The sequence below is a fragment of the Arctopsyche grandis genome, chromosome 4 (assembly GCF_051622035.1).
Source record: "Arctopsyche grandis isolate Sample6627 chromosome 4, ASM5162203v2, whole genome shotgun sequence".
NCBI classification, from domain to species: domain Eukaryota; kingdom Metazoa; phylum Arthropoda; class Insecta; order Trichoptera; family Hydropsychidae; genus Arctopsyche; species Arctopsyche grandis.
The window spans coordinates 5,258,270-5,275,998 of record NC_135358.1 but is presented as its reverse complement, the minus strand read 5'-3'; the positions used below and the strand labels follow the sequence as shown (position 1 = coordinate 5,275,998).

Below are 17,729 nucleotides of genomic sequence, written 5' to 3'. Positions count from 1 at the left end.
TGACAGGTTTGCGACTTTATATTACAAATGTACCTACGTTTATATGATCTTCTTTATTTTATTATATTTTATTTTTTACATATATACCAGGAAGGCCTTACAGGTAAACCCCAATGCGCCTTCCTGGCCAATTACAAATTACAATTACAATGCAGCATTTTTATTACAAGTCGTTGAATTACGAGACACTGAAAGACGCTTCGGTGATTACTAGTCAAATGTCAACTGGTCACAAGAAAACCGGTCGCTCTAAATCGGTCACACGTGATCACCCATTACACTAAAACTGGTCACACCCTAAAATCGGTTAACCAGTTTTCTCGTGACCGATTTTAAGGTGTGACCAGTTTTCTCATGACCAGTTTTAGTGTGACGGGTGATCACGTGTGACCGATCTAGAGCGACCGGTTGTTCTGTGACTGATTCACATAAGACTAGTAGTCCGTTTACCCTGAAAAACTCGCAAATTAACGAGACATCTATGAATTGTACACATAAATTTTATTGTACATCAATCATACTTCAAATAGTGGTGACATAGTAGGTAGGAAGGATTTTTAGCCAATTTTTTTTTCCGGGAACCGTTTCAACAATGAAATCAGAGAAAATTGGCAAACTCTGATAGAAAACGATCAACCTGGAGTCAAAAATCCAGGTCTGACCGACAGCATACTCTGAAAAATTCATTTTCACTCAAGGCCCGGCCCTGGGATCGAACCCGGCGCCTCTCAACGCTAAGCAGAAGCTTAACGACCGAGCTATGCTGCTGACTATGATTATGTAGTTACACAATCCATTTCCATCTTCGTTATCGTTTAACGAAGTTCCTTCTTCGCTTTTAAGTAATACTAGTTACTGATTAGCCCGAAATAATATCATCGAAAGGGCATAACATTATTATGGCATATAAAATTGTTAAATAAAAAATAATATGAAATCAAATACAGGTAATAATATCGTAAAATATCAAATACAGTTGTAACTCGATAGCACATTACATACATACATATATTATTTGTACTTTTAACGCTTTTCCCGGGGAAAACGGTAGCTCAAGTTTTCGATTCGATACCTCGTGACTTCCATTTCATTTTATTTTTCAAATATCGTTAAAATATAATTAATTTTAGAAGAGGGTTCACAGGTTCAATACCGCGGCAAGTCTCGACGAATGAATTTATACAAAGTTTAGGCTTTTTATCGATTCATTAATTATGTTCGGCAAGCGTTAGGACACTCACACAGAATAGCGTCTTTATATTTATAATAATGTACTATATCTTATACTTAGTCAGTCAGACAGTCAGTCCTTTCCTACAAACAGTACAAACTGAAGAGAAGATACATGCGTATGTCGTTCGAATCTTATGCTATAATCTGAAGATGCTACCTGTCAATTGAGGTCACGTCAATGAAAAAATATGTTGAAATGAAGTCGACCGGCTGTCGACTTGTCCATAAATGACAGGTCGTGTTGACCAATTGGAACAGCGTGTACGCCCTAACCGTCTTCGATTGGCGGTTAATTTCTTCACACGCCATTTTGCAATTAAAATCTCCAAGTCGTCCAATCAATTCCTCCAAATATGTCAACCGGTTGGCATAAAATCAAACGCAAAGTGGATTAAACGTGAATAATCTCATCCCATTTGCACCGGATCGATCGATGGCCATATATTAATCGTTGGTAATATATGTATGTACGTACATACATATATAATATGTTCGTCGGTCAGTTTCATAATGTGATATGTGTGAAACTGGCGTTATTAATCATAAGCAAAGTTCTCGAAAAGTCAACTTTCGAATCTGTCAAAAATTAATCTGCTCTGCAGCGACAGTTCTGACCCTAAAACTTTTTGTTCGGTTTGACTCGCTTCTTTGAATGTCATGTGGGTACTTACCGCGCATTATCAAATATACATATGTATACATATTTCACAACTGGACATATCAGTGACAACTTTGATTTATTTAACCAGCAGCGTGGACTAGTGGTTAACATATTATGCTTTCATGGTTCGATTCCCACTCGTAGCTATTGGCTAGACTTTGGTTTGTGACTCCAGGTCGATCGTCTCCTTTTAGAGTTTGCCAGTTTTTCTGATTTTCAATGAAAAGGTTTCAACAAAAGGTGAAAGGTAATATTAAATTGTCTTTATATGAGAATTAAATAAAATTCCACTTAGAAAAATCATATTTCGACTATTCTTGGGGATAATAACAAAAATTCGTTTATTTTATCGAGGTAAGCCAGTTATCAATAGAATTTTTGTTATTAATCCACAAGAATAGTCGAAATATGATTTTTCTACGTGGAATTTTATTTAATTCTCATATAAAGAAAATTTAATATATTATCCCTATTAATCAAATTCGTGTTAATACGAGTAAATAATAGTACGAGCTTTTGGCTCGCAGTTTTAACAATTTAAAATTCAGCACACTTCCAATTAACCCTTTTAAACGAAAACAAAAAATAGTGTGGCCAGAACACTATCCCAATAAACATGTTTCAATAGAAAAAACTCAATATAAAATAGTAGTATCAGTGGGAAAAAATCCCAACTGAAAATACGTACTTTTGATTTGAACTGGACGACTACTTAGGAGAGATTTGAAAGCTGAAAAGTACTACAAATGAAAGATAAAATACCCGATTATAGATTCCAATATTCATTTTGAACAGGAAATTGGCAGATTTTGAGACATCGACCGAACAACACCAAGATATAGAAAAATCGCGCGATTTTAAAAACACATTTATGTATACCTCCGAATGTCGAACTAATCAACATTTTTTATTACCAGATTCGTGTTCACTTGGCATAGATCTATATGAAAAGTCATATCTCGTCTCTGAACCAAAAAAAAAGTCGTCATTTGTCGAACAGTGTAATTGTATCTGTATTAGTGCACTCGTCGCTTTGGAGCGATTTGTAAAGGCGAGTGTACATGTGCGATTGAAATAAAAATAAAATAAAACAAAAATTCCGTCTTTTGTTAATACGAACATACATAGATAAAGTAAAAATGTATAATGTAAATTAAATTAAAATTGAAACTGAACCGTTGAAAAAATTGTAAATGTATCGTCTGAAACCGTTGAGTCGGGGTTCACGTGACCTATCGACAGGTTGACATCACCGTAATGGCGGAAGTCCACATTTGAGAGGCGCTGGGCGTCCGAGGAGGTGCCGGCGGCCATTAGAGCTCGCGCAATATGGCGGCAGCTTTATAATTTTCGTCAAATTGTTGATGCCGTGTGATTGTTGTTGCGTCTTGCTGCGCAATTAGCGACGACATTTTGCGGTCGCCACCCGCACAACACAGCCTCCTGTCCTTACTCATTATCTAGCCGACATCTCTCCTCCCCCTCACCCACCCACCCACCCACCCACCCGCCCGCCGAACCCCCCCACCGGTCGCTCATTATAAAAGGCCATTACGGCGCCGCCACCCCGGACCCGGTCATTATTGCCGTGCAAGACAACAGACCTCTGTATGGGTTCCATTGGAATTAAACGGAAGTGGTCACATCTCATTTGAATCCATGAAAACGTTTTCAATTCCATCTATTTATTTATTTATTGAAAAATCAACAGGTCTCAGATGTAGAAATTCATTAAAATAAAGAATAAATATATAACAAAATAACATCTGAGCCCAATTATAGATTTTTACAAAATACATAATACATATAGAAAAACAAATGAAAAATAAAAGAATAAAAACTTAATAAAAGAATAAATAAAAACCATTTACGCGCACAAAACACAAATCCGTGCTCTACTAATACGAATTTTTTGCTCGTAAATTTACAGATTTAAAATTCAGCACACATCGAATTAACCCTTTTAAACGAAAACAAAAAATAGTGTGGCCAGAACACTATCCTAATAAACATGTTTCAATAGAAAATACTCGATATAATATAGTATTAACAGTGGGAAAAAATCCCAAGTGAAAATACGTAATTTTGACTTTTGATTTGAACTGGACGACTACTTAGAGAGATTTGAAAACTGAAAAGTACTACAAATGAAAGATAAAATACCCGACTATAGATTCCAATATTCATTTTGAACAGGAAATTAACAGATTTTGAGAAATCGACCGAACAACACCAAGATATAGAAAAATCGCGCGATTTGAAAAACACATATATCTCCGAATCTCGAGCCAATCAACACTTTTTATTACCAGATTCGTGTTCACTGGGCATAGATCTATAAGAAAAGTTATATCTCGTCTCTGAACCATTTTTCGTGTCCAACAGTGTTATTTGAAGATATCTGCATCGGTCTTCAGCGGCTCGGAACAGATCTTCGGCGCTCATATCGGTCCACATGCGCATGTTTCGAAGCCAAGATAACTTTTTCCTGCAAATCCATTTTTTTCCTTCTATTTTCCCCATGGTTATCAAACGAAGAAATTCGTATTTTGGACCCCGTATCATGTGTCCGAGGTACTCCATCTTTCTCCGCTTGATGACAGAAACAAGTTCCCTGCCTCTCCCCATCATGCCGAGGACAGCTTCGTTTGATATCTTTTTGGTCCACGGAATCTTCAGCATACGCCTGTAGACCCACATCTCAAAAGCTTCGATGCGGCTGATCATCTTGGTCTTCAGAGTCCACGTCTCACATCCGTGTAGTAATACTGTCCAGACGTAGCTCTTCGCGAATCTCAACCGCGTATGAAGATTGAGATGCTTGTTTGTAAGCGCCGCCTTCATTATTAAATAATTGGATAAAGAATATATGTATAATAGAAATAGAAATGGATCAATCAATCAAGTCTCTCCTGATAGCAGTCCTGAATTGATGTAAGGAAATACCGAATAGATCTCAACCTCATTCAGCTCCCCGTTAAGCATTCGATAAACATGCTGTATGTAGATAAGGATATTTTAGGGAATAAGTTTTGAAAGGATTGAGTGAAAAGAGTGCAACGTGTCTAGAATACCTAGCTGGGATCCTGAAACCGAGCTTACTCAGTAAATCGGAACAATCAAGGAAACCATTTAGGAGCTTAAAAAAGAATGTAGCATCAGTGAGTCATCGCCTGCCTGATAGAAAGATTGTTAAAGGATAGGATTTTTAAAATATCGGGAACATTAATATGGGCGTGGGTAGGAAAGCGGAAGGATTTAATAAATTTAAAAATTGAATAAATAAATAAAGGAAACGATGTTCCCAACCAAAAATACTTACATACAAAGTCTCTTTCGAAATTATATATTAGATATATTAGACTAGTTGTTTTACCCGGCTTCGCTCAGTATTTGTAATATAAAAAGCTTAAACATGGCGAATCTAATAGTAAATATTCATTGGTTTTTTTTATTAATTTTATGTGAATCGAAAAAAATATGTTTACATACATATATCGAATCGTCGTAGAAACTGATATGTTTTCGATTACTAACCAACAACTTACAAAGTCTCTTTCGAAATTACAGTCCCTGACCAGAATATTACGCCACCCCTCTCGAGATGCGTTTGGGTAAATTTGTCACGGTCGTAAATAACTCATTATGGGAACTTTTGGCCTCATTTTTTTTGTGATCTTATCCTTAAATGCAACTCTATTCACTAGCAAAAAATATCGGTGGATTATCCCTCAAAAGGTCTTCAAAAACAAAAGAAAGATGTTTGAAATCGGTTTGCGTCTGAATTTTGTTCAATATTGACGTGCGTTTCCGTTAAAATCATTCATTATTTTGTGAAAAGCACTGTGTTTTTTCTCTTTTACTGCAACTTTATCATATTTCTAAGGTAAGTTGGTATATAATATCTCGAAATTTTACTTTGTTTTAAGATTTAAATTGCGTGTAAAACTTTTATTGGATTTTTTTAGATGGGTAGAAAATCAGATCTTTCTAAAGAAAAAATTGCAAGCATTACATCATTATTAAATACAGGAAAGTTTTCTCAAAACAAAATCGCGACAATGGAGGGTGTTAGTAGGGCGTCTATTAGAAAAATAAAACAAAATCTGGAGACTGATTGCGACCCCACACTCAGTCGGCGAGCTAATAGTGGTACTAAAAAAAAATTGGCCCTCGTGTGGATCGAAAAATCGCCAGGCTTGTTTCCAAGAATCGATTTATTATAAAAAAAAATATTCAACAACAATTAAAGGACGAAAACGTGAAATATCTACTTCAACAATACGACGTCGTTTGGTCCAAGCTGGATTGGAAGTACGGCTACCTGCAAAGAAGCCAATGTTGACCAAAATAATGCGAAAATCTCGTTTAAAATGGGCCAGACAGCATCAACACTTCTCTCTGGATGATTGGAAACTGGTAATTTAATATGAAAAAAAATAATTATGAAATTAGACTAAATTTACAAAATCATTAATATGTGATTAATATTTGACCAAACGAAGTCGTACTGTTGACGTAGATATTTCACGTTTTCGTCCTTTAATTGTTGTTGAATATTTTTTTTTGTATTAAATCGATTCTTGGAAACAAGCCTGGCGATTTTTCGATCCACACGAGGGCCAAATTTTTTTTTAGTACCACTATTAGCTCGCCGACTGAGTGTGGGGTCGCAATCAGTCTCCAGATTTTGTTTAATTTTTCTAATAGACGCCCTACTAACACCCTCCATTGTCGCGATTTTGTTTTGAGAAAACTTTCCTGTATTTAATAATGATGTAATGCTTGCAATTTTTTCTTTAGAAAGATCTGATTTTCTACCCATCTAAAAAAATCCAATAAAAGTTTTACACGCAATTTAAATCTTAAAACAAAGTAAAATGTCGAGATATTATATACCAACTTACCTTAGAAATATGATAAAGTTGCAGTAAAAGAGAAAAAAACACAGTGCTTTTCACAAAATAATGAATGATTTTAACGGAAACGCACGTCAATATTGAACAAAATTCAGACGCAAACCGATTTCAAACATCTTTCTTTTGTTTTTGAAGACCTTTTGAGGGATAATCCACCGATATTTTTTGCTAGTGAATAGAGTTGCATTTAAGGATAAGATCACAAAAAAAATGAGGCCAAAAGTTCCCATAATGAGTTATTTACGACCGTGACAAATTTACCCAAACGCATCTCGAGAGGGGTGGCGTAATATTCTGGTCAGGGACTGTATATATTAGACTAGTGGTTTTACCCGGCTTCGCTCGGTATTTGTAATATAAACCGCTTAAACATGACTAATCTAGTAGTAAACATTTTATTAAATTTATTTGAATAGTTTTATTTAATATAAATTTATTTGAATACTCATTTATTTTTTTTATTAAATTGACTGTCACGAACAAACAAACATATATACTAAGTCTCTTTCGAAATTATATGTATACCAGAATCCGGCGCCTGCGCCCCCGGAGCCTTCGCCCCCTAGGGCTTCACTCTGTAGGGCTTCGTCCCCTAGGGCTTTGCCCCCGGCGACGCCTGCGCCCTCGGCGCCTTTGCCCCCGGGGACTTTGAATCCTTTGAATCGAAAAATATCGAATGTGTCATCTACGAACGAACCGACGAATGTTACATACAAAGTCTCTTTCCAAATTATATATTAGATTATTCTGAAGTTATTCGATACTACTGACCATAGGTATGTGAGACCTACATATGTAACTTAAATTTTATAACTTACCCCAAATATACGATAATGTGTGACGCGTAGGGTTAACATCGACGACATTCAAATGGTAGTGCCATCGAGAGTTTTGACGTTCAGGTTAGGACGATCACGATTTTCCTTGGCCGCTGAGGTCATGCATCATCATCAAACATCTCGCGCCGTACACAACTATACTTATGTGGCTGCATACACACATACGCATATACATAAATAACGAAACCATAAGTAAACACTTGTCAAAACGGTACGAATTTACGACGCCCGGTCTAATATTCGACTTGTAAATCACTCCCGCGCCAATAAATACAATTTCGTGTAACCCCACCGAGATGTAGCGTTTGACCTCCAAGACCTTCGCTTCTCCCCAACAAAGTACGCTGAGGATCTTAAATCTTCTTCGGAACCGTTCGCGTTGACATCGGCACATCAATCGACAAGTACTCGTTTACTTATTTACTATTTCGCTAATGAAAGACGAGTTTCGCCGATGGGAGAATCCCATTTTAGGAGACACGTCAACGCGACAATCGGACATCTGGCATTTGAAGCGAGATCGATTGGTGTGTTGGGTGCCTGTGTACCTGCGGATAGAAAATTAATATCACGTAATGGACGTGCACAATGCTCGTTTTGCGTTACAAGGCTGTTTGGTGGATGCTGAAGGAGCCGCTGGATTGTTATAGTCGGCTTCAGCTTTCGTTCGTGTATGTTAATGTTGTGGGGTGTGATTGAAAAGGCCACAGGTTTGTACTTGATCGTGAAACTTGACATGTTGGATTCTTGCGTGCGTTGAATTAAAAGCAGCTTCCTATTTACAATATCGGAATGTATGATACGTGCTACTGAAAGATGAGCTAGTTAAATGGGTACAAATCTTTCACATGAAAGATTGTTATAGGAGTTTGACTTAAGATTCGTTGGGAAATTTATCAACAGAATTAAACCAATTTATCTTCCGTAACGGCCAGCAACATGCCAACCAATAGATAAGGCTTTGTTCATAGCACAATATGATTCCTTGGTGTCTAAGACTCACTCGTTCATTGGAATCATGAATGTTTTAGCTAAAAAAAAACAATTCGATGAAAAAAATCTCGGAAACTAGTTCGAAAGATTTGTCTCTTGAAGGTCTGATCTCTAGCTACGAACAAATGTCTTAGACAAATGAGACAAATCTCTTTGTTCATGGACTTTTATTTGGATTAGTTTGAAACAAAATATAGATTAGCCAGCAGCATGTTGAGTTGCGTTGCTATTAAGCGCCGAGTGGTCACCGGGTTCGATCCCGTGATCACTCGGTTTAAAATAATTTATAATCTTCAATGCTGCTGGTCAGACTTGGATATTTGTGACTCCAAGTTGATCGTTTCCTATCAGAGTTATCCAATTTATCTAATTTCATTGTTGAAGCGGTTCTTCAAGCGGTGCAAACTTAAATTGGCCTTGAATTTTAATTAGAATTTGTATAAATCATATTAATTAGGGGTATAGTGTTGAAAATTTTAATCACAATAAAAATTAACCAGAAAAATAAACAGAAAATCAACATGTTTAGTTCTGAGCATTCCAGACGACAAGAGCGTCTGAACGTTTTCAAGTTCATTCATGAAAATATAGTGTTTTTACCCCCCAATTCCACATTTAGGACATTTTTCTTTCGATCACCAACCAATACTCAACATCCTTGAAGAAATACATCTAATAATCGCAAAGATAATACATAACTATGTCACCACTATTTGAAAAATTTGATTGATGTACAATAAAAATTTATGTACAATTCATAGATGTCTCGTTAATTTGCGAGTTTTTTCAGTGTCTCGCAATTCAACGACTTATAATAAAAATGCTGTATTTGTATTTGTAATTGGCCAGGAAGGCGCATTGGGATTTACCTGTAAGGCCTTCCTGGTATATATGTAAAAAAAAATAACTAAAGGGCGGATAGGAAGCGTGCTTTTTCCAGGAATCAGGGCGTTTTGGGTCTATTTACAAAGCTAGAGTGCAAAAAAGAAGTTCTTCATAAAATTGAACAAAGCACAGCGAACAATTAACAACGAACGGCACGCCTCAGGTCCTACTTCTATACATAACAGACCTAGTTCTATGCGGACCGAAGCTATACCTGCTATCCCGTTATTTTCCTCTCATTTCTTTCGACCGCCTCTGAGAACAAGAAATCATTTGTGAAAGTAAAATATTTAAAAATCGAACGTTTCAATTCTTAACTTTTCCTATTTAGAAATCGAAACATTAAATCAAGTCGATAAACTATTTAAACGCGAATTTGTGATTTATTGAAGCAAACACAAAATGATAAATAGCGATGCCAAACGTTTTTCGATCTGCGGTTCGTCGACTCACTTGGCATTTGACAAACCGGAAATTCCTACAAATGTCACATTCGGTTTCACCATCCGACCGCCTAAAAGCTTCCCATTAAAATCATCCGTCTCTGGATAAGAAAAAATCCCTCCCCCCTCCCCCCCACCGCACCCGACCCGATAAAGAGAGATTAAGCCTGATTGACGTATTCATCACATCGGCAAAGGTTAACATTAAATTTAAATACACCAGTAATTAACCGACATAAAAAAAATCCACAACGGCCTGTGATCTCACACGAGAGATAATAATTGAGTATGAAAACGTGATACTTTTCTTCGGCGGCCAAATATGGACATTTGATTAACAGTCTCAATTATTTATCGAGCCAAACATGGACAATATGCAGCCATCGGGATGCAAATATCAATATCGCTCACGATGAAGCATCGACATGTCAACCGACATAAATCAAGACGAGGTGACATCACCGATGAACATGTTTTTGCAGAGCGGCTACTGTGCGTCTTATTGGTATATTTATAATAATGCAGATGTGTTTTTTGCTCGTTTCAGAAGTCTGAAGACATCAACGAGAAGCCTAGCAATGATGTACAGTATATTACAGCTACGGCCCCGTTGAATATGCCCGGTCATACTGGATACTTGACTTTTGCCACACTGCCTCCAGTATGGGCGAGAAATTCTGTTGGCAAACCTAGAGCTGATGCTGATAGTGAAAATATCGGTAAGTGTCTATAAATGAACCTATTTCATTAAAGTTGGACGCTGATGGAGAGGTCTTTGTGCAGACAATCAGCAAATGTATCTACATAACAAGTCTATCGTAGTTGTTTCTTAATGATGAGCTACATACTTGCCTACATATAAACAGTCAAGGCTTCTGTTTACACACTGGCTAAGGCAAATTTCCTAAAATCTCTTAAAATTTTCTTAAATCTCTCGTTGCCAACCAACCTATGACTTTATCTGTATATTTGAGGAATATAAGAAGGTCACAAAACAAAATTCGATAATTAAACATGCATACACGTTCACACGTACCGGTTGTAGGGGCATTTTCCATACAAATTTAGCGCAAATGTATGGAAACTTGCACAAGACAAAAGTTCTACTTCCGGTTGTCGGATTTTGTTCAATTTTTTTTAATTACTAAAAATCACTATCAGTATTATACACATTAAATATCAAGAAAATAAAAATAAAAGGTCAAAATAAAATAATGAAATATGTATTGTTTTAAAATAAAATACTACTTCCGGTTTACGAATTCTGACGAAAATCTTATCAGCTCTGAGTTAGTACATAAATAATACAAAAAAAATTTCAGCTTGATACGTTAAAGGGTGTGGACAGAATTGTGGTCACAACATTTTTAAACTCATATCTCACAAAAGAGAAGAAACCAACAAAAATCATTGTCATATTCGAATTCAGTGGGTCAAACTTAGTTAAATACGATCCGCCCGCGGTCGTAATTTTTTCAAATACCTTTTAAATACATATAATTTAATATTTATATTTAATTCGAAATTGTTTTATATGAAAAAAAAATGTGAAAAACTACCTGTACCCACATATTTTATTTATTTATTTATTTTACATATAAACAATATAAAACCGCAATAGAAAAATTAATTAAATAAATTTTCAATAGATGGCGCTAAATGTTCAGAAACTAGTTTGCCTAGAGGAAACATTGGTAGCAAACAGTATATATAGAAGTTTTTTGATCTCCTTTTATATTCATACGTTTTGTTGACAATGTTTTAACTGTTACGTACAAATTTCGAATCGAAACGACTATTATAGTACGGTGAGCGTTATCTTACACAGACACACACACAGAATAGCGATACATATATATTGATGGATTGAATCCTTTTTTTTTAAGGTTGTATTATTACTTAGTTTCTTTCATTTTGTTCGTTAGTCTGTCAAATTTCCTACAGTCTTCCGATCGCTTTGAAACTTTGCCATTTTGTGAGGTTTGGTCGCCGATAAATATTTCAATTCGGTCCGCCAAGTCGATGGTGAAATATAATCGTAATAAACACGTTTAAGAATCCAAAAATTTTGGAGAAGGTGACAGCTTACCCACTGCCAATAGCCAGTAGCCAGTAGCCTCGTTTGTTTGACTTTCCGCCCCCCACTCGTTTTATCAAATTTTAATCGTTTAAGCGCCTATAACTTTTTTTTTATTTTCACACAATATCTTATAAAATTTGCATTATAGGCTGTCATTATCTCACATATATATTTTTACTTCACTGATAATTTATATAATTTTATAAAAAAATCATAATAATAATACTGTTAAATAAAATTGTCTTATAAATTTATTTTATATTTTCAGATGAAACTGCTGAATGAGTCTTCGATCGAGAAAAAATTATATATTTGATGTATTTTTTAATTAAATATTTGTAATTACTGAATAATACATAGTTTCATAAATTTTTTAAGGAAAATAACAAAAGAACACTTTGTATATTATTTGATTTATTAATTTATATTTGCACATACGTGCTACATCGTCAGAATTTCATACTATAATTATACATCATATATTATAATAATAAATATGTATTAATAATTTTACAATATCATTCTACATCTATTCTCTGGATCGATCGATTGCTAAAAAAAATATTAAATGTACGAATTTTGACATTCGAATAATCCCGTATGTTTATAACAAATCTATAAAATATAAGTGCATTTTATTTATTGATATTTTTATATATGTATGTAGTATCTGTGAATGCAAGTGAAATCTTTCATTAAATAATAAATAAAATTCATATTTTCTAAAGTCTCTAATAAATTTATATCGCTTTCGTTTTCCGCAAACACCCTGTTTTCTAAAAACTCTTTCTGTTTTAAGACCCATTCACATACATTGTTGAATGTGCTATATTTATATTCTTCATATGAATACATACAATATTATAAATTTAAAACACTTGTACTACATTATATTTAAAGATACCTCACACACTTCACCGAAAGTAAATCTTATTAAATTTTCGGATCATGCTATTGTTTAAAGAAAGTCATACACACCTAAGTGAATTGAAAACACTTTTCATGTCAAATGAAACGATATTAATTAAGTAAGTATTATTCTTAAATAGGTAATAATCGAAGTAGTCACAATTTCTTGTCGTAAATACATACATAATCAAATTACACACATTTAATAATATTTTAGGTTGTGGCTATTTGCAGGTACTATATCTGCGAATTATTAGCTATTTGCAGGTACTATATCTGCGAATTATTGGTTATTTGTAGGTACTATATCTGCGACAGGCACAAAGCCTTCTGCACATACGCGTGAACTTGTAATCCGATTATAATTTCTTACATTTAATGTATACTAGACTTGTTTAATCAATCGTTCATTATACATGAGGCAAATAAATTTCGCACGTTATTATAATAGATTTATATCATTTAGCTAGTTCGCGGCTTGTACTTGTATGTAGGTATTATACGTTGTATATGATAATAATTTTCAAACAATTAATAATATTAACTAATTTGGATTATATTTTTTACTCTACGTCACTTTATGAGTTCGAACTTAATATTAAGAGGTTTAAAAGAAAATTTTAACAGTAAACACGCTGACAGTGACAGTTCACGCGCATGCGCATGTCGCAGATATAGTACCTGCAAATAGCCAATAATTTTCAGATATAGTACCTGCAAATAGCCACAACCAATATTTTAATATCGAAATTAACGTGTATTGTTGCGTCGAGTCCGACTAATGAGCGAAACTCACTCAGCGATAGATTGAATTTGCAGCTCGTCACTCATATTTAGCTAAATTGAGCTGATGATACCTGAACCCTGAAGACCGCAACAATATGTATTTTTAATTTTTTTACGTACTTACATAGAACAGAATATATGAGATATTATATTTCTCTAATGTATATTTGTCAGGTTACGAGTCTATTTATTTAGTTTATCATCATTATTATTTCTATGCTTATTATAAATTTTTAGTGAAGATGAAAATCCTATCTACATATATACTAATATATGTAAATGGAGTTGAACAATTATACGTATCAGTTGAATTTTATGAGAAGTATTTCTATATACAACTACATATATTATTATAATATGTATAATAAAACTGTATTCAATCCTTAATGGAAGACAATTTAAAAGGAAGAAATAATCGTTGATTTATCATTGATATAATTGAATAAAATGTCGAAATAATTCATTGATATAAATATATCTGTCAAAATGATAATAATAATCTAAAACTATTCGTATATGTATTTTAATATAATATATTTAAACGTTTTAAAATCCATATTTTATATACCGTATTTCATCATAAATAATTTCCTCTACTACATAGTTTGCCATATCGTGCCCCGTTATATAATTTGCGAATTTCATTATTACATCCGTCTATTTATAAATATTATTGTATGTCTTTGAATTTTTCACATCAATATAAATAGTAAAATAAAAATTTAAATATTTCAGTGCCAACAAAAAGTTTTCGTTCTACACCATTATACGAGCACCATTCTTCACTATGACCGTTCCTAACGTCAAAAGATCACAAAACTCAGTTTCATCCTAAAACTTTAATTAAAATTGCTAAAATCAGTTTTCAACTGTATAGTCGGTTTAGCCGGCTTGTTCTGCTGTCCGTTCGCCGACATCCTTCTGTTCTGATTCGCATTCGACAACTGCTGATTGGCTTTAACGGCATTCTCCAACTTCAAACGAAGCTCACTCGACTGAGACATGATCGTTTTGAACTCCTAGAAGAAAAATTCAAACGTTACAAACACACATTAATATACAAAAACAATTTATATTGTAACGTGCTAACATGGGAGAGAATATCCACTGTCCAAGTGCAATCGTGGCTGAACAATAGAGACCCCCGTATTACCCAGTAAGTGCCCAAATAAAGGATACGCTGCGGTTCTCACAGAACGGGCGAGTGCGGCTAGGACATACGTGTCAATGTACACAATAGACACGCCAACGGATCGGGGATGCTATGCTGGGCATCTTGTCCTTTATAAGGAGGTACACACGGTAGATCAAATATTCTGGAGTGAGTGTGGACCTCCTGAATCGTTGAATAAATGCTGTGAAGCGACTTTGACCTTGCATTTGGATCCTGAACCCACCCCTACGCAACAATATTAATTAAAAAAAAAACACATACCTGTTGATACATTCGACCGATTTTATTCAACCACTGCAAACTGAAATCGTGCAAAGCCTTCGAATACGTATTGCAACTCCTCAACTCTTCAACGTCGCGCAAATATGCAATAATAATCGGCACCAACAAACATAGCATTTGAACTCCTATAAAGAAAATAAATATACATTTCACTAGATCTTTAAATATACATACATATACACAATACAGGAACTATTCTACTTTTTTTAATATAAATTACAGTGATAATTTCACTACTCGATAATGGATTATAATCAATTGTTTGTTATTTGGCTTGAACTAGAGATATCTCAAATCAGTAATAAGCACTTGTTCAATGCCGGGTGTTTCTGTGAGACTTACGAGAAGCGAACATGCTGTCGCATTCGTGCAATGTGTTGTAACATTGTAAGGATGTAAAATTATTTCTTTATTTTTATTAAATTATTTCTTATAACTATATAATATTGCTACGTACACCGCCGAGTAAGTGCAATCGGATTAGGCCGAGTGACTGTGTGACCGTTATAATTGGTTTCAAGGATTATCTCCAGACTAAGTGCAAGTAGGCTAAACAATGGCCACCGAATTGGCGTAGTAAGCGGCACCCGATCCCTTCTCAGAACTGACCGATAGCGTGGGTCTGAGTGTAGTGGGAATACATATCAGGGTACATGCATAAACAATGGGGAAGAAACCGGACGTCGAAGATGCCCGGAGCAACCTGTCCCTTTATAAGGAGGTACTAAGACCATATCAAGATATTTCTGGACGGAGCACTGCCAGTGTGTGTATCTCCTTAATCACCAATAAATGCTGTGAAACGACTTTGGCCTTTTACTTGGATCCTCCACCCACCCCTACGCAACAATATGTAGCGTAGGAAAGAGGAGCCGCCGGTTAAGTGTATTAGGGATTATACGCCGCCTAAAGTGCATTCGGAAATGGACAAGGGATACCCCCGGATTAGGCCGAGCGGCATCTCCCGCTAGTTCCCAGAATCCGGACGAAAGCGTGAGACTGTACGTGCCTAAAAAATGGAGAAGTAAACGGATCGTGGAAGATGCAGTGAGCGACCTGCCCTTAATATTGAGGTACTTAGGCCATATCAGATCATTCTGGAACGAGCGCTGGCTGCGCGGGGACCTCCTCAATCATTTAATTAATGCTGTGAAGCGACTTTGGCCGTCGAGTGGGGGGTGAATGCGATAGCATGTACATTTTACGTAAGTCAATTAAAAAAAAAAAAGAATTTACATCTAATATGTAATTATATATACTACATATGAAAGTATGTATGTACGGTACAGACAAATTTAACGTATGAAACGATACTTACCTTTCATAGAATCTCCTTGGAAAAGCGAAACAAACAAATATACTAATGAAAATGTGACAAACCAAAGTGATAGCTATGTAATGTATTTCTCTACGATGTATTATTCATTTTTAACACTACTCCATAGACACGTGATGTCTTAATTAAACAAAAAAAAACAACAACAATACAATACTAACAAAAAAAGTTACAATATATTTAAACGTACATATGTAGAAAAACAATTGAATGAAATTTATGTCGTATGAATATGAAGAATACTCAATGAAATCAAATTCATATATGGATAAACACATACGATTAGGTTCAGGTGTAAAAGGTAACAAAGCTTCGGCGGCTCCGATCTGTGCAATGGTCGCTTTGAGATGCATCTGTGAAGCGGGACTTCTACTGGCTCGCAGACCTCTCAGCAGCGGGGGAGCCAAAGCTCGTGCCCAACCTCCACCTAGAGACCAAAGCCCTTTCAACAGCACAGCACACTTAATCACCACCTGCAACAGAAAGAAACACGTCACATCTCCGACTAGATCGTACACATTTACAGTGCGCAAACAATTATGCACCTTTGGCTCCGGATTCTGGAGACACAATCGGAAATGATTGATGCACGGGAAGTGCAGCATTTGAGTCGGTGGAGCGTACGGCAAGATTGCACTCATAGCTTGTAAGGTTACAACAGCGTTCATCTTAACGTCTTCCTCGTCTGAAATTATATATAAAATGCATCAACTCCGGTATACATATTGAGAGGCGTGTATTTTAATTGATCGGTAATTTATTCAGCTTTTGATCAATAAAAATAACTATATTGTCAGTAAATATTTCGAAATTATTAGTGAATATTTTAAATGATCAGTGTGCTGTTGTTATCAGTTGTCATATACTCAGTTATTAACACTCCCTCACCGAAGTGGGGTATGCAAATGCCCCAATTTTTAAGTTTTTCGTAATAACTATGTGGTTTTCATAGCTATACACCCTATATTTCTTGTATTCCTAGAATGAACTACAAGGAATTTATTTTAATAGATTTTGTATGATTTATAAAAGGGGTACATCGTAAAAAAATACATTTATACATTTCTACGTTCCAAAGTATGGTTTAAAGGCGGTAGCGATAAATCATGTTTTTGACTGTTCGTTTGCATATTCTTGTTGATCGATGAATCAATGCGAGAGAAAGAGACAGCTATATTTTCGTAAGCTA

The 17,729-nt window shown here is 35.2% G+C and overlaps 2 protein-coding genes across 2 annotated transcripts in view; one reads left to right on the top strand and one right to left on the bottom strand.

Annotated features, from left to right (window-relative positions):
• The window catches only part of Trmt61 (tRNA methyltransferase 61), a 107,886-nt gene extending 95,089 nt beyond the window's left edge, over positions 1-12,797 (top strand). The window contains exons 6-7 of the mRNA XM_077429978.1: positions 10,521-10,692; positions 12,322-12,797. Of these exons, the coding sequence (XP_077286104.1) occupies positions 10,521-10,692; positions 12,322-12,338 (189 nt within the window). The 3' untranslated portion in view covers positions 12,339-12,797. The remainder of the gene's footprint in view (positions 1-10,520; positions 10,693-12,321) is intronic.
• A 1,065-nt stretch (positions 12,798-13,862) lies between these two features.
• Positions 13,863-17,729, bottom strand: part of LOC143911192 (HEAT repeat-containing protein 5B) — a 58,256-nt gene continuing 54,389 nt past the window's right edge. Inside the window, exons 32-35 of the mRNA XM_077429970.1 lie at positions 17,086-17,225; positions 16,821-17,013; positions 15,184-15,329; positions 13,863-14,767 (exon numbers count right to left, since the gene is read on the bottom strand). Of these exons, the coding sequence (XP_077286096.1) occupies positions 14,588-14,767; positions 15,184-15,329; positions 16,821-17,013; positions 17,086-17,225 (659 nt within the window). The 3' untranslated portion in view covers positions 13,863-14,587. The remainder of the gene's footprint in view (positions 14,768-15,183; positions 15,330-16,820; positions 17,014-17,085; positions 17,226-17,729) is intronic.